Raw genomic sequence first — 26,002 nt, forward strand, 5'->3', positions numbered from 1 at the left:
CCGATTTATAGATTCCTTGCTCATGGCACCATTCCAAATGACAAAGTCCAAGCTAAGCAGATTCAATACAAGGCTACCCGTTACTTGATCATTAATGACCAACTCTACAAGCGGGGTTTTAACCTACCATACCTAAGATGCCTTACGCCCGCAGAGGCGGAAATTGTCCTTCAGGAAATACATGAAGGAGTCTGCGGAGATCATGCTGGATCTCGATCTCTAACACACAAGGCTTTTCACCAAGGATATTACTGGCCAACACTCCACCAAGATGCCATCAGAATATCTCGCTCATGTGATAAGTGTCAACACTACGTAACTATTCCTCACTCCTCTCCCGTGCCGCTCACTCTTATGATCAGCCCTTGGCCCTTGGCCTAATGGGGACTTGATTTGATCGGTCCAATGCCTGCAGGGAAGGGTAGGGTCCGTTATGCAATCGTTGCAGTTGACTACTTCATAAAGTGGACTGAAGTAGAACCCTTAGCAACCATTACTAAGGTAAAAATAGAAGACTTCGTATGGAAGAACATCCTTTGTAGATTCGGCATTCCCAATGCGATAGTCACTGACAACGGGCGACAGTTCGACAACAATAAGTTTAAGATGTTCTGCTCTAAGTTCAACATCAACTTATATTTTGCCTCCCTAGCTCATCCCTAGTCTAATGGACAAGTTGAAGCCATCAACAAAATAATCAAGTGAACTTTGAAAACCAGCTTGGACAAGGCTAAAGGTTGTTGGCCAGAATTTGTACCCCAAGTTCTTTGGTCATACCATACTTCGTATTAGACATCAACATGAGAAACCCCATTCTCACTTGCCTTTGGTACAGAGGCAGTTCTCCCAGTTGAGCTTGAGCAAGCAATGTTCCGAGTCTAGAACTACGTGCAAAGCGAAAATGACAAACAACTTACCCTCAACTTAAATCTAGTCGAGGAACACGGAAACCAAGCTCACTTGAGGAATGTCGCCTACAAGCAGCGTATCTCCAACTACTATGACTCAAGGGTCAAACCTCGTTCTTTCAAAGTGGGATACTGGGTATTGAAGAAAAGATTACTTTGCGACAGAGTCCCGAGTGAATGAACACTTAGTCCAAACTGGGATTGACAGTTTGAAGTTGTTGGCAACAGTCGCCCTGGCTCCTACAAGCTTAGAAGCTCCGATGGCAAGACCCTTGGCCATCCATGGAACGCTGATCACTTGAAGTACTATTACAAGTAAACTCACATTGTACAAGTGTTAAGCTTCAGCCGTTCGGCATCCTATGTAACGAAGACTATTTGGCATGAATTCAATAAAGAGGTGATTTAGACAACTCGGTCCTAATCCTCTTACATTCCTAGCAATGAAACACTCGGGTTCAAAACTTCAACATGAATGCTTCCAACATGAAACAAAGTCTATGTAAACAAGACTATACAAATAAAAGAATAGTTTCATAGTATATTCGTTCAATCATATATTCCAACACATTCATACATAAGCCAACTGTGCTTCGAAAGGGTTCAACATACTTTGTGTCATTCAACACTTGCTACAATGTGCCTCGACACCTTGCCCTTATTCTCGTCAACCAGGTGATGAAATGTGAAGAAAAAACTCATCTTCATACCACCAACCAGGTGATGAAATGTACAACCCGTACTCTCCTTCATGCCACCAATCAGGTGATGAAATGTACAACCCGTACTCTAATATCATTTGGCAACTTGCCATTCATGCCACCAACCAGGTGAAGAAGGAACTCATCTTCGTGCCACCAACTAGGTGATGAAATGTGATGAAAGGTGATGAAGGAACTCACATTCGTACCACCAACCAAGTGATGAAAGAAACTCACCATTCATTCCACCTACCAGAAGATGAGTGGTACAACTTGTACATGTGAACTCCTAGCATTCACAAATAATCAAAAACCCTCAAGCTTAACAACTCAACTAGTGGAGCACTTATGCCCAACAAGAGTTATCGTCACCAACAAAGTCTTATTGCAAGCCAACAACAACTTCAGTGCATGGCATACGAAAATCAAGCTATCCAGCCCTCTTGCATCTTCTTCAAACATTTCCCCTCTGTAACAATGCAAACACTACAACTCGTAGAAAGCTTCACACACTCTTGATCAAGACAATGTGAAGCAAAACCAATTTATGGTGCCAACAAGAGCTTTATCAAAGGAGTTCAACCACAATTCTCAAAAGCTTCACACACTCTTGATCAAGACAGTGTGAAGCAAAACCAATTTACAGTGCCAACAAGAGCTTCATCAATGGAGGGCAACCACAATTCTCAAAAGTTTTACACACTCTTGATCAAGACAGTGTGAAGCAAAACCAATTTATGGTGCCAACAAGAGCTTCATCAATGGAAGGCAGCCACAATTCTCTAAAGCCTCACACACTCTTGATCAAGACAGTGTAAAGCAAAACCAATTTATGGTGCCAACAAAAGCTTCATCAATGGAGGGCAACTACAATTCTCAAACCTTCGAAACAAATTCAAGACTATTCGAAGCAAATTCAATTTATATGATTCATCCAAACCTTCGACTACTACAAGGTGTGGCTTGCATCACAATCTCTTGCTCAACAATGTGGAAGCAAAGAGAGAAATAATAGGACTATGGTGGAAATGGTAGTCAATGTTACATGAAAAGAATCTTCCATATGTATTTTGGGCAGAAGCAATGAACACTGCAGTATTTACTTAATAGGTGTCCTACCAAAGCATTGAAGAAAACAACTCCATTTGAAGAGTACAGTGGCAGAAAACCAGGGATAGCTCATTTAAAGGTCTTTGGTTCACTTTGTTACGTTCACATTCCTTCAAATCTCATACACAAGTTGGAAGAAAATTGTCATAAGTGCATCTTGGTAGGCTATGGTGCTAGCGAGAAAGGTTACAGATTGTATGATCCGATTTCAAGGAAGATCATTCTATCAAGAGATGTTACATTTGATGATAATGTTTCCTGGGACTGGAATTGCACTACCAGCAATGAAGTGAGATTTACAGCTGTCACTGAGTATCAAAGTGCTAATGAGATCTGTGAAATTGGTGATAGTTCTCATTCTGAGTAACCTGTTACTTCTCAAAGTGAAAGTGTGATTGATAGGTCTCAAGTATATGATTCTACACCCAAAAAGTGGAGAAGTGTGAATGAAATTATGGCTCAGTGCTACATGTGTATTGTTGAACTTGAAAACTATGATGATGCAACTAAAGATGAATCATGGAGAAAGGCAATGGAAGCTGAGTTGGAAATGATAGAGAAGAATAAAACATGGCAGCTTGTTGAGAGACTATTTGACAAGCCTGTAATTGGTGTCAAGTGGGTTTATAAGACCAAACTTAATCTAGATGGTATTGTGCAGAAAAATAAAGCTAGATTGGTGGCTAAAGGCTATTCACAAAAGCCTGGAATTGACTATAATGAAACCTTTGCCCCAGTGGCAAGGTTATATAGCATTAGAACTTTGATTGCCCTTGCTGCATAGAAGAAATGGAACTTGTATCAACTGGATGTGAAGTCTGCGTTTCTCAGTAGACTATTAAAGGAAGAAATGTATGTTGAGTAACCACAAGGCTTTGTAAAGGAAAATGAAGAAACTAAGGTGTACAGATTGCACAAGGCACTATGCGTTTGTTTGGCCTCATTAAATGGGACTGGACTGGACTGGACTACAGTCCCATGTTTAATAGGTGCTGGGACTAAGTTAAGTGGGACTAAAGATGACTCATGTGGACTAGAGGCCTCCTTAAAGGTTCTTAATGAGGCCCTCTCCAAACCATGAGACTTGCTAAGACCGGCTTCTTCCTCCTCCCTGCGAGCCCCTCTGTGAGTTCTGGGCTTCTTAATTTTGGATTTCGATGGGATTTAATTAAGATCTGCAGATTATCCCTAATAAGCTGCTTCACTTCGCCATGGTCATCATCCTCTAAAATCTCGAATCTCATATTTCCCACCACCAACATCAACCACAAAAAATCCCACATCTCATATTTCCCACCACCAACCATCACCCGCAAAAAAATCCTCAATCTCATATTTCCTACCGCCACTACCGCCATGTACGAGCCATCCGATAAGCTCCAGAACCTCAAGTCCCTGAATTCTCTGCTGTGCAATAAAACCAAGGACCGCCAGCAGCAGGTGGAGTCGCTAGTGTAGGGCATGGCAAATTTAGAGTCCAAGCTGAGTTGGTTCCGCCGTGGAGATTGAGCCACTTGTGAGCGAGTTGAGTGAGTAGAGTAAGGAAAATGTTGGGTTAGAGTTGGAGAAGAGTGTTTGTGGTGTTTTTGTTCTGACCCAGATAGAGCAAATGATGTGAGATAAAGTTTGAGATTGAGAGGGCGATGAGTAGAGAGATGGTGAAATTGTGAAGTTAACGAGGGAAGTGGAGCAGCTTGCTGGTGGACTCGAGATCGAGAAGGGAAGCTGAGAGAGAGATTATGTGAAGAAATTAATAATAAATTAATTTCTACAATAAACTAAAGTATTATTTTCATTATCCTACTTGTTAATCCGACACTGCACCAAACGCTTCACTAAGTTAGTCCATCTTAGTCTAGTCTAAGCCAGTCCAACGTAGTCCCTGAAGCTAATCCAGTCCGAGATAATCCGGTGCAACAAACGCCCCCTGTATGGATTAAAACAGGCACCAAGGGCCTGGTATGATGAAATTGATGCATATTTCAACAGTGTTGGTTTCAATAAGAGCTCAAGTGAAGCAACTTTATATGTGAAAATGAGGGAGGATTCGGGTATCATTATTGTCTCCTTATAAGTAGATGATATTGTATACACTGATAACAGTCCACAAATGCTTGAAGAGTTTAGAGATGACATGATGAATCACTATGAGATGACAGATTTTGGATTGTTACACCACTTTCTTGGAATGGGAGTACTACAAACTGAGAAGAGTATTTTCAAACACCAAAAAAAGTATGCACAGAAGTTAATTGAAAGGTTTGGTTTAAAAGACTGCAAAGCAGTAGCTACTCCACTTGCAATGAATGAAAGATTGAGCAAGATTGATGGAAGTGAAGCTGCAAATAAAGGAGAATATAGGCAGATTATGGGAAGCTTGCTCTATTTGACTGCAACTAGACCTGATGTGATGTTTGCAGCAAGTCTATTGGTAAGGTTCATGCATAATCCTACCAAGAAACACATGAGGACAACAAAGAGGGTACTGAGATACATTTAGGGAACAATTAATTTTGGAATTGTTTTTTAAAAAGGGAAGACAACTACTCTAATTGGTTATTGTGATAGTGACTGGGCAGGAAGTGAGGATGATATGAGGAGCACTTGAGGGTTTTCATTTACACTAGGATCCGGTGTATTCTCATGAGCATCGATCAAACAAAGCACAGTGGCATTGTCCACAGCAGAAGCAGAATATGTTAGTGCTGCAGAAGCTACTTCTCAAGCAAAATGGCTGAGGTTTGTGCTTAAAGATTTTGGAGAAAAACAAGTGGAAGGAACTCAGATCATGTGTGATAACACATCAGCCATTGTTATGGCAAATAACCCTATCCTTCATCAAAAGACAAGATACATCAGCAGAAAATTTCATTTCATCTGAGAAGCAATCTAAGCCAAAGAGATTGAACTGGTGTACTGCAAGATTGATGAGCAAATTGCAGACATATTCACTAAAGCTTTGCCTAAAGATCGATTTGCATATCTAATGGAGCTACTCGGAGTTAAATCAGATAAAGGGTTGAGGGGAGTGTTGGTGTGTAACCCTTCAGCTGAAGCTTGGCGGCAAAGATCAATTTAAATGTTTTTGTTTTTAGTTTGAATATGAGCCATTGGATAATAATCTATATGGCAGCTCAATCTTGTATCTAGCTTAAGTAATAGATTAAGACAAGTGGCATCATCTCATAGGGTGATAGCAATTAAGGGTTGAGATTGTATCTTGGTTTGGTGAGTGATGATCTCCTTTCCTTTCCATGTATAACTGTAACAAACACACACATGTTTGCAATGTGAAAAAAAAAAATCAGAAATATATTCCATCATCTTCTCTCTAAAATTCTCTCTATATTCTCTACCAGTTTCGAAGGTTGCAGAAAACCTCCATTGAAATACATAGTAAACACACATACACTAACATTCAACGCGATTTCTCGCGATCTCCCTAGAAGGTGCGTAAAGCTTCGGCTCGGGTGTTCACACCACCACCTCCTTCCTTCTCTTTGCTTTCGTTGTCACTGGTATTTGTAGGCTGGTTCTTCCCGTGTGTTTGTTTCGATTTGGGGTGGAGATTTCGGTGGTGCTCTTTGGAGGATGTAAGTGTTTCTTCTTCATCCAGTTTGGGGACCATGTTTGGCCTGATTTCAAGCTGGGGGCGATAGTCTGAGATGGTGGGTAAGAGGTGGTCTTTTTTTTTTTTTTTGTCAAAATGTTCCCAATGTTAGTTAAGGTTACAAATTTGAATCCGCACACTATCATTGATTGAAAAAACAACCGAAAAGTTATTTTCGCATGCAATTTTCTTTTGATATATCCGTTGTTTTTTATTGATCTTTAAATATTGTTTTTTTCTGGTCTTAAAAAAAAAAGTCAAGCCGACCATAAAGGTGAGAGGTTTAGAATTTTAGTGCATTTCATTGAGGCAATGTGAGTTCAAATAGAGAGGTTTCATGTTTCATAATCATAAAACACACAAGTATTAAAACATTACATATTAAATTTCAACCATGAAAGCTACACACGCAAACAAGAAAAGAAAACCAAAATTGTTCTAGATGGTTGTGTTCCTTTTACATCCTAGATTCGAAGTCGGCTGAAAGACCTGAATTCAAAATGCAAGCTAAAAATGAATTAAATAAATAAATAAAAAGAAACTAAAACGGGTGAAAAATAAAATTTTCTCTTATAAATAACTTTTTTATTATTTAATTTCAAATTAAAATAATTATAATAGACAAAATTCAATTGGTCTAATTTGGGACCGGCCAATAGTTATCCATCCTACAAGCATATCAAAGATTCAAAAACATAATACTGACGCAGTCCCTATATTTATTTCTGGCCTTCAAGGAGCCATATGAGGTGAAAATCTCATGTATGGTTTTGTAATAGCGTTGGTAATAGTGATGGTATCACCGACTATAATTATCTAACAGTTCAAGTACAATTGATAAATAGTACTCAAGAATTATTTACAGGGCTAAATTAGATAAATAAACTTCTAGCCTCCCATCTAATTCGTTCTCATCCCGCCTACCCTCTTGATTGTCTAGTTCGTAAACCTACATGAACAATGAAGGGTGAACTTCAACAACTCGGTAAGGACGTAATCCTTTCACAATAAATTGACCAAACTAATTTAAGTGGCATCATACAATCAAATATCAAATTATTATCAATAACCAATGCATGATTGCAATGCGATTTAACATCCTTTACCCAACTCGATAATCATTTTGCTTGGGCCTTTTACTTTATTTGTAGTTGGCTTAATTAGATTAATAGTTCTCGTAGTGATAGGGTAGTCGGAAGGTAACCCCTGTGGTAAAAAAAATATTAGGATTTAAGCCCTGTGGTGAAGTTTGTTAGGATTTCGGCACAAAATTGAAAATTCCGTCAACTCTTTGTCAATTGAGGCTCACATGTGAGGCTAAAAAGATAAAGTTAGCATCACATGTAAGCCTCACGTACTAACAATTAATATAGAGTTCCTCCGTTTTAGCCTCATATTTGTGGCTTATGTGCTAATAATTAATAGAAAATTGACAAAATTTTTAATTTTAGGACTAAATCCTAACAGACTTTGCCACAAGAGTTTAAATCTTATTTGTTTACCACAATGACTATCTTTTTATTACCACATAGACTAAGTGCTCATTTGGATGTGCTTTTAAAATGATTGAAAGTGCTTTTAGAGAAAATGTTTTTGGTTCCAAAAGCACTGTAAGTGCTTTCTACAAGAAGCACCAGTTATGTGTTTTTTCCATAAAGCATTTTAAGTGTTTTTTCAGGATTTATTAGCATTTTTACTAAAAATTGTTTCCAAAAAGATTTTCACCAAAAGAGCTTCAGTTATTTTAAAAACACATCCAAATGAGCTCTAATAATCTAGTTAGGCCTTTGTAGTTAGTTGTTTACCTAAATTTTTTTTTTAGCCTTGCATTAGTTTTTAATGTAATGAAAATGATCTTGCTTGACAAATAATTAAAAAAAAGAACAAAAAAGAAAAAGAGTTCTAGAAGCATAATATTTTTCCAACAATGACAACCTGAGCTATAGAGAAAACTTGATGAATCGAGCGTGGACAAGTTTTTCTTTTGGGTTAGTAAAAAAAATACCAGCGGAAACACCGTCACATTTATGTTATCGGACTGCTCTGAAAGTAACATTTCACCAAACTGTCTTTCTTTTCTTTAGATAATTGAGCACATTACACTAATTCCATCTATAAGGCTAAGGATTAATTTGGTATTGCTGTATTTTGAAAAAAAAAAAAAACTGTTTTTGTTATTTTGTGAGAATAAGCAGTTGTGAAATAAAGCTGCAGAGTGTTTAGTAAATTTTTTTGTAAAAGTGCTTTTGGAAAAAAAAAAAAAAAAAAAAAAGCAGTCTTACAGTGTTTGTTAAATTTTTATGTAAAACAGCCGTGAATGTGTGAAATAACAAAAAAAATATATAATACTAGATGTGCTATTAATTTAATTTTCTTAACAAATAAAGATAAATTATTAAATATACTTTATTTTTAAAAGAAAAATATTTATAAACTTGATCTTAAACATATAATCCAACGTTTAACAAGAAATCATAATCCAACGTTTATGCTGCTTCATGTTTTTTGCTTTTTTTCAAAGCTTATTTTTTATGTTTCACGTTTTCAGTTTTTTTTACCAAAAACTATAAAAATAAGTTATTTTTAAATGTTTACCAAACTTTTTTTAAGCTCAACATTTTTTTATACTTACTTTCTATAAAAACATGTGAGTATCAAATCAGTTCTTAATAGCAAGGACTTGTCACTGGTTTCACATCACGAGACACGCAAATAGCTCAACTAGTGGGGCCAACGTGGACCAAAAGTCAACTGACATGTGGTTCATGGCCAATGCCCCTTCAAGATTCACGAATGTTATCTAACCTTGTTCTTATGTTTATTTTCTTCTGGCAAAATTTTATCTAAATGTGCAAAACTTCAAATTTGCAGAGTGCAGTTAGTAGCAGTAGTATATAGATTATACATACAACTCCAAGACCAGGAACAATGGACACCATTTTTTCAGTCATGTTCATTGCCTTTCAGGTGTCCCTCTCTTTCTTCAAACCCTCACTTGCAGCTGAAGCTATTACTCGATCCCAAACCCTGAGAGATGGCAGATTTCAATTGGGTTTTTTCAAGTCTGGTATTTACAGGAGTCTATTGGCTTCAGCTTCAAGAGATATCTGTGACAATTACAGCCGTTGCGGCCCCAACGGAATGTGTGACATTAACAATTCACAAGTTTGCAGCTGCTTAAAAGGGTTCCAACCAAAAGACCCTCAGAATTGGAACTATGGAGATAATTCGGCAGGTTGCGTGCGTGTTAAGCCGCTGATGTGCCAAACCAGAGATGTGTTTCTTAAATATGGGGGTGTGAAGTTGCCGGATGCCACAAATTCTCGGGTGGAACAAAGTAGGAGTGTTGAGGAATGCAAGGCAAGTTGCTTGAATAACTGTTCTTGTATTGCTTATGCAAGCGCTGGTGTCAAAGGAGGAGGCAGTGACTGCACTGTTTGGTTTGGTGATCTGATCAGCCTTAGGCAGCTTCCTGACAGCGGGCAGGATCTGTATGTCCGAATGCTTGCTTCCGAATTAAGTATGTCAAACCCTTATTTTCTTTCTCCTTAGTAAGTATTTAGGAGTGCTAGTGACATCAAATCATTGTTTAACTGTTCTACTTGCCGCGCTTTATGTTCGTCTAAACTCTTCGAACCCTACTCCCCCAGCTTTATGTTCTTCTCGTAATTTTTTCATTAATGATGAGGTTGAAGTTTTAACTATAGTGTTGCTTTGCCCTGTTGAATTGACCATGGTGCAGAAAATTCATCTAAGACGAAGATAATAGCGATAGCTGTATCCGCTGTTTCCTTTGTTTTGGGAATTTTCTTAGCCGTCTACTACACTTGCAGAAGGAGGCAAAAGTTCAGAGGTAACATTTCATTAACCACAACCACATTCAACTTTGTAAAGCACATGTCCGTTAGTCCATATATATCATCGTGTTTCCGAATTGGGAAATTCAGGTTTAGGAGTTCCCATGCAGTTTGTTGTAACTGAAGCTTCTGTTTCGACACTAATATGCATACAACAAAAATATGGAAAGTTTAGTCCTCCACTGTTTTTTCTGTTTTAGTTATGACAACTTTTCTGATTATTGCATTTGATGATTACATTTTTCTTCTTCTTTGTATTAGAGAAACTGGGGAGAGATGGAATGATGGGTCAAAACACTGCAGGACAGAACGAAGACCTGGAGCTACCATTGTTTAGCTTGTCCACATTAATCACAGCGACTGATAACTTCTCATTCGACACGAAGCTTGGAGAAGGTGGTTTCGGATCTGTGTACAAGGTAAATTTCTAACATTGTGCACATAAGAAGCGTAAACTCAAGGGAAGCAACTGTTCTGTTCAAAACATTGTAATCCTTTCACTAAAGAGAATTTACAGGGTAGACTAGAAGATGGCCAAGAAATGGCGGTGAAGAGACTCTCACAAAGTTCTGGACAAGGACAGGCCGAGTTCAAAAATGAAGTTACACTGATAGCCAAACTTCAGCACCGGAATCTTGTAAAGCTTATTGGTTGTTGCATTGAGGGAGAAGAGAAATTGCTGATATATGAATACATGCCAAACAAAAGCTTGGACTTCTACATTTTTGGTTCGGATTCTTTAAAACTTAATAATACTGTTCGAATTAGTTTTAGCACTGCAAATATCGTATAATAGGTTCTAAGACTCTTGAATTTGCATCTTTGAGAATTTAAATTTTAGTGACATGGATTTAAACTTGCTAGATCAAACTCAAGGTAGAAAGTTGGATTGGTCTCGACGCTTCCACATTATCCGTGGGATCGCTAGGGGACTTCTCTATCTGCATCAAGATTCCAGACTGAGGATTATTCATAGAGATCTTAAAGCCAGTAATGTGCTGCTTGACAAAGATATGAACCCGAAAATCTCAGACTTTGGCATGGCTAGACTTTTTGGAGGAGATCAAACTGAAGCAGTTACAAAACGAGTTGTTGGAACCTAGTAAGTATTACAATGCATCTCTGTCTATTATCTACTTTTGGATACTACTTTCATAATTTAAGTGTTTTGTTTCTTGTGAAATACGACAGCGGCTATATGGCACCAGAATATGCGATTGATGGTCATTTCTCTATAAAATCCGATGTTTTCAGCTTCGGTATTTTACTGCTGGAGACACTAAGTGGAAAGAGAAGTAGAGGGTTTTATGATCCAAATCACAATCACAACCTAATTGGACATGTGAGCATCAACTATTGAATTCCTCATTTACTTGTGTGTTGATTTTGTGACAGACGATTTGACATGATATATGTGCCTCAGGCGTGGCGATTGTGGAAAGAAGGGCGGTCTTTAGAGCTGATTGATGAATACTTAACAGACTCGTGCAGTCTATCAGAAGTCTTGCGTTGCATACATGTTAGTCTTCTATGTGTGCAACAGCTTCCCGAAGACAGGCCGACCATGTCATCTGTGGTTCTGATGTTAGGTGGTGAGAGTGCATTACCTCAACCCAAAAAGCCAGGTCTCTTTATAGGAAAATATTCATCATCTGAAGCAGAATCTTCGAGTAAGAACCAAACATTTTCCCTTTCCGGTGCGAAAAAAGAAACATCTTCAACGATTGAATCCTCCATGACCGTGTTGGAGCCTCGATAAGATTCACTAATTATCACATAACTCGCTTTTGCATTCTGAAAAATGCAGAACTGGGAGACGAGAACTCAGACAACTATTTCTATTTGTGGCAGAGCTTTTGCTATCCTTCAGATACCTATTTACTAAAGGAACTGAGCGAAGCTTGGCAGCTGGGACTTAAAAGATTGGTCATGAGCTTTTATCAATTACCTGTTTAGGTTTCAGACACCTGATCCAACGGATTACTACTAGTTAGTTCAACGCTGATATCGTCCTCAAATTAATTATATGCACGGCCCAATAGTCATGAGATTTTGTATAAAAGGCCACAACAAATTAGTAGTGACATAATTTTACCATAATAAATTGACCAAATCTAATTAAATGGCATCATACAATCAAATATCAAACTATTATCAATAACAATGCATGACTGCAATGTGATTTAACGTCATTTACCCAACTCGTTAATCTATTAATAAAACAATGGGACCTGTATATCGCATACCATGTGCAAAATCAACTGTTGGAGGGATGAGAATTTCACTTAATGTCACACCTTTTCTTTTCCATTTCCAAAGTAGGATTTTGTCATATTCTGATTCTTTTGTTTTTTTCAAAACCGAATTGAATAAATGATGATGCGGACAAATATCAAAGTTGGTTTTCACAAATCATTGTCTTTGGAGCTCTAATCTCCCAAATCGACCCCTTTTAGCCAAATTAAATAGTAACTTTGCTTGGCTAAAAATAGAAAAATTAGGAGATTCAAAAACTACATTGATGACTTGCAAGTTAAAACAAGCTTTAATATATGTCCATGTCATCATTTAATATTAATAAACCTAACAGATGTCCATTTTTCAAAACGTTAGTTATTTGGAGTGTTTTAAAATGTTATGATCAATTTGGAATCACCCCTAACACTATGTTTGGATAAGGGAAATAAACTTAGAATTTGGGTAAAAGTCAGAATTTATAAATTAACATACATCAATTCCCTTATTTGGATTCATAACCATAGAAATTTAGAATTTCTGCATGGATACAAAACTTGGAATTTGGGACCTTCAATTCCCAAGTTTAAATTTCATGTAAATAGGTGTCATTTCCCAATTTCTATGATTGAGAGTTTAAAATTAACAAATTTTGTATTGAATTCCGTTGTTCTTTTAGATTAACCAAATAAGAAAATTCACAAATTTTAAAAAATAAAATCTCATAATTTCAATTTCTGTCATTTTAAAATTTCTTAGTAAATGACAAATTGCAAATTGGATGACACTATCAGTGTGGTTAGAAATGGCCAATGATCTGCTGCTTTGTTTATCTGATACGGTATCATAGTGGGTTTGATTGTGGTTCCTAAAGGTCCATGTTGTGTCCGAGTTATTGAGTTTAATGTAACACCATGCTTTCGCACTTAATGATCGATGTAGGATTAGTTGCATATGTGGCACACTATGTAGTAGTCCTATGTAACGAAGCGCGTTGAATATATGTCCCACATCAAAAATTTTATAAAAATAAAATACAATATATAACTGTTTGGTTCCGCTTCTAAAGTTGTCCAAACCTTTTGTGTAAGGACAAGGATTGGTTGCCCTACCACTTCCGGTGTCCTCCCGTGCCCTCCTGTTTGTGTGGTCACCGTTAAGCCACGTTAACATTTTATATTACTATTCATTTTTGTCTTATTATCTTTATAAAAATATAAAATGTTGACGTGACTTAATTGTGACTACACAAAACATAATAGCATGAGAGGGTAGACAATCCTTGTCCTTTGTGTAAAACTACCACACTTAATGTTATGTACAATTGGCAATATGCAAGTTGAAGGACGATATCATGTAAATTATAAGTGTGTCAATGACTCATCTCTTTGAATATCTGACAAATGTATCATCAAGATTTTCTAGAAGCCTAATATCATTTTTTTTTCTTTCTTAAAAATAAAAAAGGATTTTCTAGAAGCCTAATATTTTTCCAACAATGCCAACCTGACCTATATTAAAAAAAAAAACGGTGACGAATTGAACGTGGACAAGTTTGATTTATTTGTATTAGTCAAAAAGCCAGTGGAAACACCCTGACATTTAATGCTATCGGACTGCTCTGAAAGTAACATGTACCTACCCTTCTTTCTTTTATTTTGGATAATTGAGCACTTTAGACTAATGCCATCAATAGGGTTTAGTAGCAAAACTTTTAGTAGTAAAACTTCGATTGTCTGCTCTCTCCATCTCCTACTCTTTATATGTTATCTTATATTTTGTAATTAAACCACGTTAACATTTTATATTGAATTTTTTTTTATAAAAATAATAAGACAAAAAACAATTTGAATATAAAATGTTGACGTGACTTAACTATGACTACAAAAATAAAAGGGTATGAGATGAGGAGGGTAGACAATCCATATCCTTAGTAGCAAGGACTTGTCACTTAAGAGCAACTCCACCCATAGAGCCATCCCCCCTGGCAATCCACTATTGAATCCATCCTATTGAACAATAACTGCCTTTAATGAATAGTAACTGCCCTTAATGAACAGTAATTGTCATTTGCATCTCCACCATTAGAGCCCTCCCCCCTGGCAATAGGCAATAAAATATTAGTTTTTTTGTTTGTTTAAATAATACAAAATAAAATTATTTGTAATTTCGAATAAAATTTTTTAAATCATTCTCGTTGCGCCACGTGTCATTGTATCTAAAAATAATATCTTTAATTCTTTTGCCAAGAAAGTAATGATGAAAACAAAAAATGTTTTTTTTTTCTTCCTGTAATACAACACCTATCATAGAAAAAGTGAAAATAATGCATATAGATAAAAAAAAATTAAAAAAACCGGACCCAGCCTGACACAAAAAATGGTTTTTTTTTTCTCCCTTGCGTCAGCATGACCCCTCCCCCCTCGGGCAGCACGCCTGTCAATTTTCCACAAGCCTGCAACTCGGGCTCCCACCCTCACTCGGGTCCTTCAACGCTGGACCTCCTCCCACTAGCCCTCGGGCCCTTTCCTGGAGCCTGTCCCCCGAGCAAACTCCATGAGTGGAGTTGCTCTAGGGTTTCACAACACGAGACACTCAAATCCTTGGCATTGATGCCAGATGACATAATCTTAATGGCCTTAATGGGACACAGGGCGCATCTGCAGTTGTTTCTTCTTAAAATTATAACATTTTGCATGCACCTTTCAATCGATCGTGGCGTTTTACATCTATAATAAGATATTATATGAGATAAAAAAAATACATGATACTGTAGTATTGGTTTTACCAACCAACCATAACGTCTTAAATGATACTGTAGTATTGGTTTTACCAACCAACCATAACGTCTTAAGTGATACTGTAGTTTTGGTTTTACCAACCAACCATAACGTCTTAAGGGTGTACATTGAAGAAAGTTGAGATTCCACCATAAAATTAATTGGTAATATAAGGAGTAGTCCAACTAACTATAAGCACATGCAACATCCCTCAACTCATCAATATGAAATTCATTCTCAAGATACATAGCCATTCTCCAAATTAGAGTATCACGGGAACGATAAATATCTACTTTAGTAGTTTTAACCGTTAAATCTTGATTAGTGTAAGCTTTGATGAAATTTAATGGTGAAAAATCCTTTTAAGTTCAAAATCCCCTAATAATTCAATTTTAGCTCAACTAGTGGGGCCAAGGTGGGCCAAAAGTCACCGGAATTGGGGTTCCTGGTGAATGCCCTAAAATCCATTTTGCCTTGAAACACTGTTCCGGTTTTACCCTCACTTAATTTCTGTTATTTCAAGTCTGCCACTGTTTGTGTACACCAAATATTTGTTTCTCTGTTTCTTCGTCCTGCCTTCTCTCTTCCCTTCCGCGCGCAACTCACCACGCCTTCCAACCACGACCGAAATTCCTGCCGATCGCCGGCGAATTGGGCCCCTCCGTTACCTGGAAACAACTTCTCTCACTCTTAGGAGATACGTTAAGGTATTGCATGCTCAATATTAGTTCATTTTAAGATGAATATTGAAGGAAACTGTATACTCTGCATATGAATGCCCTTAAGCTGGAGGGCTTGTCTAAGGTTTTGTGTGTGTGTGTATATATCTGTAACTTTGCATCAACATATTCAAGTTTTGCATGCTCGAATCTCCCCCTAGACCGAGGAGTTCCATAAACCCAGCTCGCGGTGGGTTTTTCCGACGAAGATCTGAGTTTTCTCCGACCGGTTTCAGGCCTTTCCGACCTTTTTTGGGTTCGGCGAAGGTGATATTCTTACTCTACACTCTCAAATTTGCTTAGGTTGTGAATTTGGTGTGCAATGGTTGAGTTTTAAAGCTAATCGAAATCAATTTACTGTTCATACAAACAGCAGTATTAGGAATCGCATGCTTATGATTTCATATTTATGAAAATATTTTACTCATGTCTTTATCGGATCCATTTACCTTTTTTTTTTTCTTCTAGAATTCTTCTTTTAAATTTGCTGGGTTTAGGACAATCTTTCTTTTGAAGTTATGGGTTCTTTTGATATGATTTTTTTTATCTGAATTATTCATTTAATTTCTGAGATCTTTTATCAAATCTCCAAATTGACTCATAATGATTAGGCTAGAAACAGATGCTGTAAATCAGTTTTGGTGGAGGAGTTGTTCCGCAGCCTGAGGAAGAACAGAAGAATGTTTTTGAAATAAGGTCTGATCGAAACTTTTCTATAAAATTTCACAATTTTTGAGTTTTAAGCCATTCAAATTGGTTTGTTAAGTAGGTTACCTATTGAGTTTTAAGCCATTCAAATTCACATCTGCCTACATTAATCTATTAAGTAGGTTACTTATTGATTTTTTTTTTTGGGGATTTTGTGTACAGAGTGCTGTGTTGGAACCAGCAATGCAAGGGCGAGATCTGATCGATTGCACTTGAACAAGGTTTGTTTCTCGAATCACATTCATTAGTTAGATTATTAATTTGCTTAGATAGGGGTTTTCAATATGATTTTGTAATTTCCCTTGATTACAGAACAAAAATTAATAAATCACAAGAAATGGAGCAATTGGAAACATGGCTGCAAGTGATAAGCCAGAGTCTTTGTTTTAAATAACTATACTACTTTTTGTCATGTAATATAAAAATGTAAATAGCACTCTTTAACTGTGCCATATCAGCATCCTCAATTTTCTCATGTAATATATGTATATAACCCTACTCTTGGTTACATATTTTCTCACGTATATATGCCCTACTTTTTACACGTTTAAGACAGTTTTGAAACCCACAGCATCGCGCGGGCTTCACTGCTTGTGTTATCTAATCTTGTTCTTATGTTTATTTTCTTCTGGCAAAATTTTATCTAAATCTGCTAAACTTCAAATTTGCAGAGTGCAGTTAGTAGCAGTAGCATATAGATTATACATACAACTCCAAGACCAGAAAACAATGGACACCATTTTTTCAGTCATGTTCATTGCAATTCATGTGTCCCTCTCTTTCTTCAAACCCTCACCTACAGCTGAAGCTATTACTCAATCCCAAACCCTGAGAGATGGCAGATTTCAATTGGGTTTTTTCAAGTCTGGTGTTTACGGGAGTCTACTGGCTTCAGCTTCAAGAGACAGTTGTGACAATACCATCCGTTGCGGCCCCAACGGAATGTGTGACATTAGCAATTCAGAGGTTTGCAGCTGCTTAAAAGGATTCCAACCAAAAGACCCTCAGAATTGGAAATATGCAGATAATTCGGCAGGTTGCGTGCGTGTTAAGCCGCTGACGTGCCAAACCAGAGATGTGTTTTTTAAATATGAGGGTGTGAAGTTGCCGGATGCCACAAATTCTCGGGTGGAACAAAGTAGGAGTGTTGAGGAATGCAAGGCAAGTTGCTTGAATAACTGTTCTTGTATTGCTTATGCAAGCTCTAGTGTCAAAGGAGGAGGCATTGACTGCACTGTTTGGTTTGGTGATCTGATCAGACTTAGGCAGCTTCCTGACAGCGGGCAGGATCTATATGTCCGAGTGCTTGCTTCTGATTCAAGTATGTGAAACCCTTATTTTCTTTCTCCTTAATAAGTATTTAGGAGTGCTAGTGACATCAAATCATTGTTTAACTGTTCTACTTGCCCCGCTTTATGTTCGTCTATACTTTTTTAACCCTACTCCCCCAGCTTTATGTTCTTCTCGTAATTTTTTCATTGATGATGAGGTTGAAGTTTTGACTATAGTGTTGCTTTGCCCTGTTGAATTGACTATGGTACAGAAAATTCGTCTAAGACGAAGATAATAGCGATAGCTGTATCCGCTGTTTCCATTGTTTTGGGGATTTTCTTAGCCGTCTACTACTCTTACAGAAGGAGGCAAAAGTTCAGAGGTAACATTTCATTAACCACAACCACATTCAACTTTGTAAAGCACATGTCCGTTAGTCCTATATATCATCATGTTTCCGAATTGGGAAATTCAGGTTTAGGAGTTCCCATGCAGTTTGTTGTAACTGAGCTTCTGTTTCGACACTAATATGCATACAACAAAAATATGGAAAGTTTAAGAGAGTAGCTATATGTGCGAGTATATTAAATGTTCTTAATCTCTTCAGTTACATGTCCTTTAGTATATTTTCATATGGATGGAGCTCGAACATATGATCTAACTTCTGATTCACACATAACATATCAAATTTAGTCCTCCACTGTTTTTTCTATTTTAGTTAAGACAACTTTTCTGATTATTGCATTTGATGATTACATATTTCTTCTTCTTTGTATTAGAGAAACTGGGGAGAGATGGAATGATGGGTCAGAACACTGCAGGACAGAAAGAAGACCTGGAGCTACCATTGTTTAGCTTGTCCACATTAATCACAGCGACTGATAACTTCTCGTTCAACACAAAGCTTGGAGAAGGTGGTTTTGGATCTGTGTACAAGGTAAATTTCTAATATTGTGCACATATATAAGAAGCGTCAACTCGAGGGATTTAACTGTTTTGTTCAAAACTTCGTAATCCTTTCAATAAAGAGAATTTACAGGGTCGACTAGAAGATGGCCAAGAAATGGCGGTGAAGAGACTCTCACAAAGTTCTGGTCAAGGGCAGGCCGAGTTCAAAAATGAAGTTATACTGATAGCCAAACTTCAGCACCGGAATCTTGTAAAGCTTATTGGTTGTTGCATTGAGGGAGAAGAGAAATTGCTGATTTATGAATACATGCCAAACAAAAGCTTGGACTTCTACATTTTTGGTTCGGATTCTTTAAAACTTAATAATACTGTTCGAATTAGTTTTAGTACTACAAATATCGTATAATAGGTTCTAAGACTCTTGAATTTGCATCTTTGAGAATTTAAATTTAAGTGACATGGATTTAAACTTGCTAGATCAAACTCAAGGTAGAAAGTTGGATTGGTCTCGACGCTTCCACATTATCCGTGGGATCGCTAGGGGACTTCTCTATCTGCATCAAGATTCCAGACTGAGGATTATTCATAGAGATCTTAAAGCCAGTAATGTGCTGCTTGACAAAGATATGAACCCGAAAATCTCAGACTTTGGCATGGCTAGACTTTTTGGAGGAGATCAAACTGAAGCAGTTACAAAACGAGTTGTTGGAACCTAGTAAGTATTACAATGCATCTCTGTCTTTTATCTACTTTAGCATACTACTTTCATAATTTAAGTGTTTTGTTTCTTGTGAAATACGACAGTGGCTATATGGCACCAGAATATGCGATTGATGGTCATTTCTCTATAAAATCCGATGTTTTCAGCTTCGGTATTTTACTGCTGGAGACACTAAGTGGAAAGAGAAGTAGAGGGTTTTATGATCCAAATCACAATCACAACCTAATTGGACATGTGAGCATCAACTATTGAATTCCTCATTTACTTGTGTGTTGATTTTGTGACAGACGATTTGACATGATATATGTGCCTCAGGCGTGGCGATTGTGGAAAGAAGGGCGGTCTTTAGAGCTGATTGATGAATACTTAACAGACTCGTGCAGTCTATCAGAAGTCTTGCGTTGCATACATGTTAGTCTTCTATGTGTGCAACAGCTTCCCGAAGACAGGCCGACCATGTCATCTGTGGTTCTGATGTTAGGTGGTGAGAGTGCATTGCCTCAACCCAAAAAGCCAGGTTTCTTTATAGGAAAATATTCATCATCTGAAGCAGAATCTTCGAGTAAAAACGAAACATTTTCCCTTTCCGGTGTGATGAAAGAAACATTTTCAACGACTGAATCTTCCATATCCGTGTTGGAGCCTCGATAAGATTCACTAATTATCACTTAACTCGCTTTTGCATTCTGAAAAATGCAGAACTGGGAGACGAGAACTCAGACAAGTATTTCTATTTGTGGCAGAGCTTCGGCTCTCCTTCGGATACATATTTACTAAAGGAACTGAGTGAAGCTTGGCAGCTGGGACTTAAAAGATTGGTATTGAGTTTTTATCAATCTAATTACCTGTTAAGGTTTGAGACACCTGATCCAACGGATTACTACTAGTTAGTCCAACACTGATATCGTTCTCAAATTAATTACATGCACGGCCCAATAGTCGAGAGATTTTATAAAAGACCACAACAAATTCGTAGTGTAATCATTTATGTAAATATTGTATTTTAGTTTGTCAAGTTCCCAACGCGTGATAAAACTTTCTCCAATCTCTCCATTATTACTTGCTTGAGCTCTACTCATGGACATGGCCACCCCTGGCCCAGAGCCAGTAGGGCACTCTCTGGGGCCCGAAATATCGGAGGCACCAAAAATATACTTTATGTGAGTTTTTGTTATATTCGTATAGATATTAAGCAGTTTGATTAATTATCCAAGTGTTTCTTTAGTAGCAGTGGTTTTTGTTGCATTTAGAATGTGTGTTTGATTCCTCTTAATGTCTCTCTTTCTTTATTTTTTTTTCAAATTATTTAACAGACACATGAGCATTTTTCTTTTCTATGGGCACCTAATTATTTCCCAATTATTTTTTATAAGAATTTCCCTATTATATTTAGTCCATGTGTATTAAAAACGAAAAAAAAAATAGTAAATGAACAGTGCCTCATTTCTAAAACGATTTAAATTTAAACTTTCTTCATCTAATTAGTGATTCAATGCCAAATTTTTTTAATGAATCATCAAATTAACATCCAAACTCAAAATCTTGTCAGATTTTTGCAACCGTATTGTCGCCACAAAGTGTTAGTGTTTTGTGTTAGGGTACTTTATATGACTCAACTCACGTGCACTACATGTGTACAACTTAAGACACATAGCTGCTATAACAATTATCATTCATATAGCCTATGAGCTATTTCTAGTCTTATTTGTTCATTACAAACAATAACATAAGAACAAATAAACCCATAAACTCAACCTTTAAACAAATTGTAATATGCACAAATGCTTATATCTTTTGTACATTTTTAGGGTGTTAGAAGGTATTCATCTCTCAATCTTTAACTCTCCAATTTATTTTATGTTGACTTTTAATCTTGGCATCATTTATTTATTTATTTAGTCATGGTCTCTAGATCACATAGGTTTCCTCCCATTCGGTTGTAATCCTTTTTTAGTTGGCATACATTATTTTCTAATTGTTAATAAAGTTAATTAGTTCGTAAAAAGAATGTCTATTAATCAATCTATAAAATCACCATTTGAAATTTCGCCACGAACATTTGAAAACTCAGGACCGACCTTGCTCATGGAACGGGGCAATTGGAACTCAAAATGTCTTTGCTTGGGTGCAAAGAGACTTGTGTGACAAGTATAGAAATTTGCATCATTGGGGAGTCTGGTGTTTGCCAATGTTTAATAGGCTTCTAGCTTTAAAACCCCCACAATTAGCAAGCAAAAAGAGGCTTAGTTTGTGACCAGGTGGTTGCTTATTGATTTGTTCTCATGACGATTCCAATGTTTCATTGCATTGAGCTCATGATTGTATATCATGGGTTTCCAATAATCATAAAACCTTAACGCATACGAGAAGATTGCTTCCACACTTGTCAAGGTGTTTCCATTTATTTTATTTGAGAGAACTTTACAATTAGTCTTTGAAACTTTTACTCTAGTTTATAATTGATCATTGTGCTAAAAATTTGTTAAATAACTTTGCTGAACTTAACAAAATGTGCGTCATTTGATGGCAAAGTCTGATTCCAATGGTACATGTTCTGTTTGAAAGTGGTTTTAAAATAATTAAAAGTACTTTTGACCAAAAAGGTAGAAGTGCTTTTGAGTTTAAAAAAGCACTTGATGTGCTTCTTGTATAGGCAATTTTACTGTAAGTAATTTTTAAAGAAGCAATTCCAAACGAGCTCAAAGACCTCAATTAACAAACTTTTAGTTTAAGAATCATATCCAAACTACAATGAAAGTTCAAGAATCAATTTTAAATTTTATTTTATTGATTTAGACGAGAGATATTGTCCTACTGACAAAAGAGGAACCGCACACAGATCATTAAGAGCAAGAGTAAATGCTATTAACTACTTGAACTATAAGGTCTTTGCTAACAATAACAACAACCTAATTTGCAATTTGAATATAACACGGCAGAAGAAAAACTGAACAATGAACCAGGTCCACGATGCAAGAATAAACGCTCTTAATTAAAGGGAAAATGATTAGTGAGCAAACTAATCAATCATAACAGATGATAATATCATCCTCTACTTAAAGAAAAGAGAATGAAATTTAAGAGAAGACTTAGAGTGGGTCAAATAAGCAAAGAAGAATCTCCAAAAGAGCCCATAAATTATTTCTAGATCATAAAATGGGCTCAATACACAAGACCTGGTCAAATATAAATAACACATTGGACCTTCAAAATTCCACAAACAATGCCCCAACGCAACACAAAAAAAAACAAGCACAGCTTGGAGCACTTAAACAATAAAACAAAGGGAAATAATGAAGTGAGACAGACCGAGACCAGAAAAACCCCCAAGCCACCACCACCACCACCAAGACCGAAAAATAAAAAACAATGGAGAACGGTCACGATTGGAAAGTCGCGGAGAAATTCTCAGGGTTGACGGTTTCCGCCGCCGACCCAATTCCTTCTTCTACCCCCACCGCCACCCCAAACAATCAAGACAGCAGCTTGATTCAGGTTATGAACGCCATGGAAGCTGCGGAGGCCACAATCAAGCAGCAGGTGGAAGAGAACATCCGATTGAGGAATCAGCTCGAACACAAGATTCTCGAGTTGCACAGGTACAAGCTCCAAGAATCCATGGCTGCCCAGTTGCCGCCTTCTGCCCGCGGATCTCAGGACCAAGCTCATCAGGTAGTTGACCCCGGCGTCGATAATCGAATCGAGAGGATTGCGAATCACGGTTCTGCACAGCATAGTCGCGGGGAATCGGAAACAAGAGAGACCCAATTAGGCGGCGGCGAAATCAATGGAGGGATGAAGGTGGTTCGGGTTTCGGGTACTCCGCGGGCGGCTGATAACGCGAGCAGCGGGATATCGAGATTGTCGTCGCCGTCCACCACGACGTCGTTGTCGCCAGGTAGGTCGAGCACGGAGGGGGATTACGGAAATGGGTTGATGCCATTGACCGAATCGAACAACCCTAATAGCAGCATGTGGAAGAAGGATCTGGTTGCTAGGGTTCATGAGCACGAGCAAGAAATTATGCAATTGCGAAAGCATTTGGGGGATTATTCGATCAAAGAGGCGGAAATTCGGAACGAAAAGTATGTGCTGGAGAAGCGCATTGCTTACATGCGCTTGGCGTTTGATCAGCAGCAGCAGGACCTTGTGGATGCTGCATCAAAGTCTCTATCTTACAGGCAAGACATAATTGAGGAGAACATTCGGCTCGCTTACGCCGTGCAGGATGCGCAGCAGGAGAGATCGACGTTTGTTTCGTCTTTGCTGCCGATTCTGGCTGAGTACTCGTTGCAGCCACCCGTCCCCGATGCGCAATCAATTGTTGGTAATGTGAAGGTTTTGTTTAGGCATTTGCAGGAGAAGTTGCTTCTTACTGAGTCCAAATTGAAGGAGTTGCAGTATCAGTTAACGCCTTGGCGATCAGATTCGAATCAGCAGCCTAATAATGTTAATGATTCTGCGCCGCAGTTATCACCACCGCCACCACCTCAGTCCGTTGCTGGAGCAGCATTGCTGAATGTAAGCAGAAATGCTCTTGAAATGGTTGCTCAGAATCAGCAAGCATATTCTTACATTGGTGGAAGCAGGGCGCTTGCTACCTCTGATGTTCAGACAACCCCGGAATGGAATCCTCATCAGCAGAGTGGTTTTGGTGGGGTTGTCGCCAACAATGTGGAACACAATGACCTGGCCGTGGGGCATAGGTATTCCCCTGTTCCAAACCGGACTATTGCTGCCCAAGATGTTCCCATTAATCATGCTGTTGTTCCAGGTGATACGCAAGGAAATCGGCATAATGAAGTAACAAGCAATAGACAGGTGACATTTCGTGATCCTATCAGGAACACACACAGGGAGATGGATGATCAAGATGCAGAGGGAAACCACAATGAGAGAGATTCATCCAATTGGAGTGCAGGAACATCTCCTTATGCATCGCCACACAACGAATCCAGCTCCGCGTATCCCCATTTCCTACCGCCAGTTATGGAAGAGGGTTCTTCAACGTATTCAGAGGCTCCAGATGATGACCCGTTACCAGCTATAGAGGGCCTTCAAATATCGGGTGAAGCTTTTCCAGGACACGAGCTTCAAGCATGCGGATACTCCATCAACGGAACAACCAGCTGCAACTTTGAGTGGGTAAGACATCTCCAAGACGGATCGGTTAACTACATTGACGGAGCAAAGCAACCGAACTACCTTGTAACTGCTGATGATGTGGATTCATACCTTGCTATTGAAGTTCAGCCTCTGGACAACAGGAAGCGAAAGGGGGATCTCGTAAAGGTGTACGCCAACGACCACAAGAAGATAACTTGCGACCCCGAAGTGCAATCTCAGATAGAGAAGATTCTTCACAAGGGCCATGCCTCATTCAAGATATCCCAGTTCGCCGGGTACATAGACATATGGGAGCCTGCAACACTGGCCATAAAGAGGGGAGCTTACAGCATAAAGGGCAGTGGAGGACCAAGTGGAAGCGGAGTTGTAGTTGCTGAGAAGTTTTCTCCGAACACATTTGTCACAATCCCATATGGAAGTACAAACGAATTCGTAATCCATAGCGGCTCCGATAACGGAGGTGAGTATGCGTTGAAAACGGACAATGAGAGCTGTTCTAGAGATACGGTTGTGCTTACATTGAGATTGTTTATTCATAGGGCTGATGAGAGAAAGACTACAAAGAAAGGGAAAATAGGGACTTACTTTTTCAACAAGTATTTGTAGTAGGTGTTTCTTTAGGCTCAGAATTCGGCACGAGTGTCTGTTGTTATTTGTTTTTAGGCTAGTTTGGGTGTCCATTACATAATTTTTGGGATGTTGGGTGTGCAGTTGAAATCTGAATTTTTCTCGGTAGCTTTTTGATCAATTTTTTTGTGTGATAATTTATGCACCAAGAAGCCAAACAGATGAACTAAGAAACCAGTCGATGGTAAGCAGACATGTTATGCCTACTTACTACGTTTCGACCACTTTTCTTGTCACTCCGAAGTCTCAGATTTTCGGGTTCATCTCCTTATCAAGTAAAACATTACTTGCTTTAAGATCTCTCTGAATATTCCTCAATCTGCAATCTTGGTGGGAGACTCTTCACAGCAACTTCTTGCCCATCTTCTAGTCTACCCCGAAAATTCTCATTAGCAAAACCATCTTCTCCCAGCTTCCTGTTGAATGCTTGGCAAATTCCTTCGTTTTTCCTCCCGGTTTTCTCTAGTATAAAGAGAAACTGCATATCTATGAATGAGAAGAAAAAGATGAATACATTAGAGTAACTACATATCTATTGAGTAAGCCATACCAGAGCAATTGCTCGAGCATATGTCCCTGCATTCCACGAGACTCGAACTTTGGTTGGCCCGGGACTTTGTGGTATCTGGCAATTTCACACCACCATATTTCACAAACCCATGTCTCTCTTGGCAGCTCAAAGGTTGAGTCCGCACGCATCCTTCTTGGTACTCTCCAA

General features: G+C 38.1%; 2 protein-coding genes across 11 annotated transcripts; both read left to right on the plus strand.

The window, feature by feature from the left end:
* Positions 1 to 9,140: 9,140 nt before the first annotated feature.
* On the plus strand, positions 9,141 to 20,738 carry LOC126617398 (G-type lectin S-receptor-like serine/threonine-protein kinase SD1-1). 10 transcript variants are annotated; one of them, XM_050285454.1, is made up of 11 exons: positions 15,754 to 15,908; positions 16,082 to 16,187; positions 16,532 to 16,616; positions 16,791 to 16,849; positions 17,300 to 17,949; positions 18,172 to 18,282; positions 18,680 to 18,837; positions 18,940 to 19,150; positions 19,287 to 19,524; positions 19,614 to 19,764; positions 19,846 to 20,738. In XM_050285454.1, exons 5-11 carry the CDS (start codon positions 17,358 to 17,360, stop codon positions 20,179 to 20,181), a joined length of 1,797 nt encoding a protein of 598 aa, XP_050141411.1. In that variant the 5' UTR covers positions 15,754 to 15,908; positions 16,082 to 16,187; positions 16,532 to 16,616; positions 16,791 to 16,849; positions 17,300 to 17,357; the 3' UTR covers positions 20,182 to 20,738. The 10 variants fall into 10 exon arrangements, with proteins under 10 accessions (XP_050141409.1, XP_050141415.1, XP_050141418.1 ...); XM_050285456.1 differs by having other exon boundaries at positions 16,543 to 16,616; XM_050285453.1 differs by having other exon boundaries at positions 15,766 to 15,908; positions 16,056 to 16,187.
* A 2,009-nt stretch (positions 20,739 to 22,747) lies between these two features.
* On the plus strand, positions 22,748 to 25,405 carry LOC126617397 (uncharacterized). The gene has a single exon (XM_050285450.1). The coding sequence runs from the start codon at positions 22,900 to 22,902 to the stop codon at positions 25,261 to 25,263; it is 2,364 nt and encodes a 787-aa protein (XP_050141407.1). The 5' UTR covers positions 22,748 to 22,899; the 3' UTR covers positions 25,264 to 25,405.
* Positions 25,406 to 26,002: the final 597 nt, after the last annotated feature.

This window comes from Malus sylvestris, chromosome 3 (assembly GCF_916048215.2).
Source record: "Malus sylvestris chromosome 3, drMalSylv7.2, whole genome shotgun sequence".
In the NCBI taxonomy this organism is placed as follows: domain Eukaryota; kingdom Viridiplantae; phylum Streptophyta; class Magnoliopsida; order Rosales; family Rosaceae; genus Malus; species Malus sylvestris.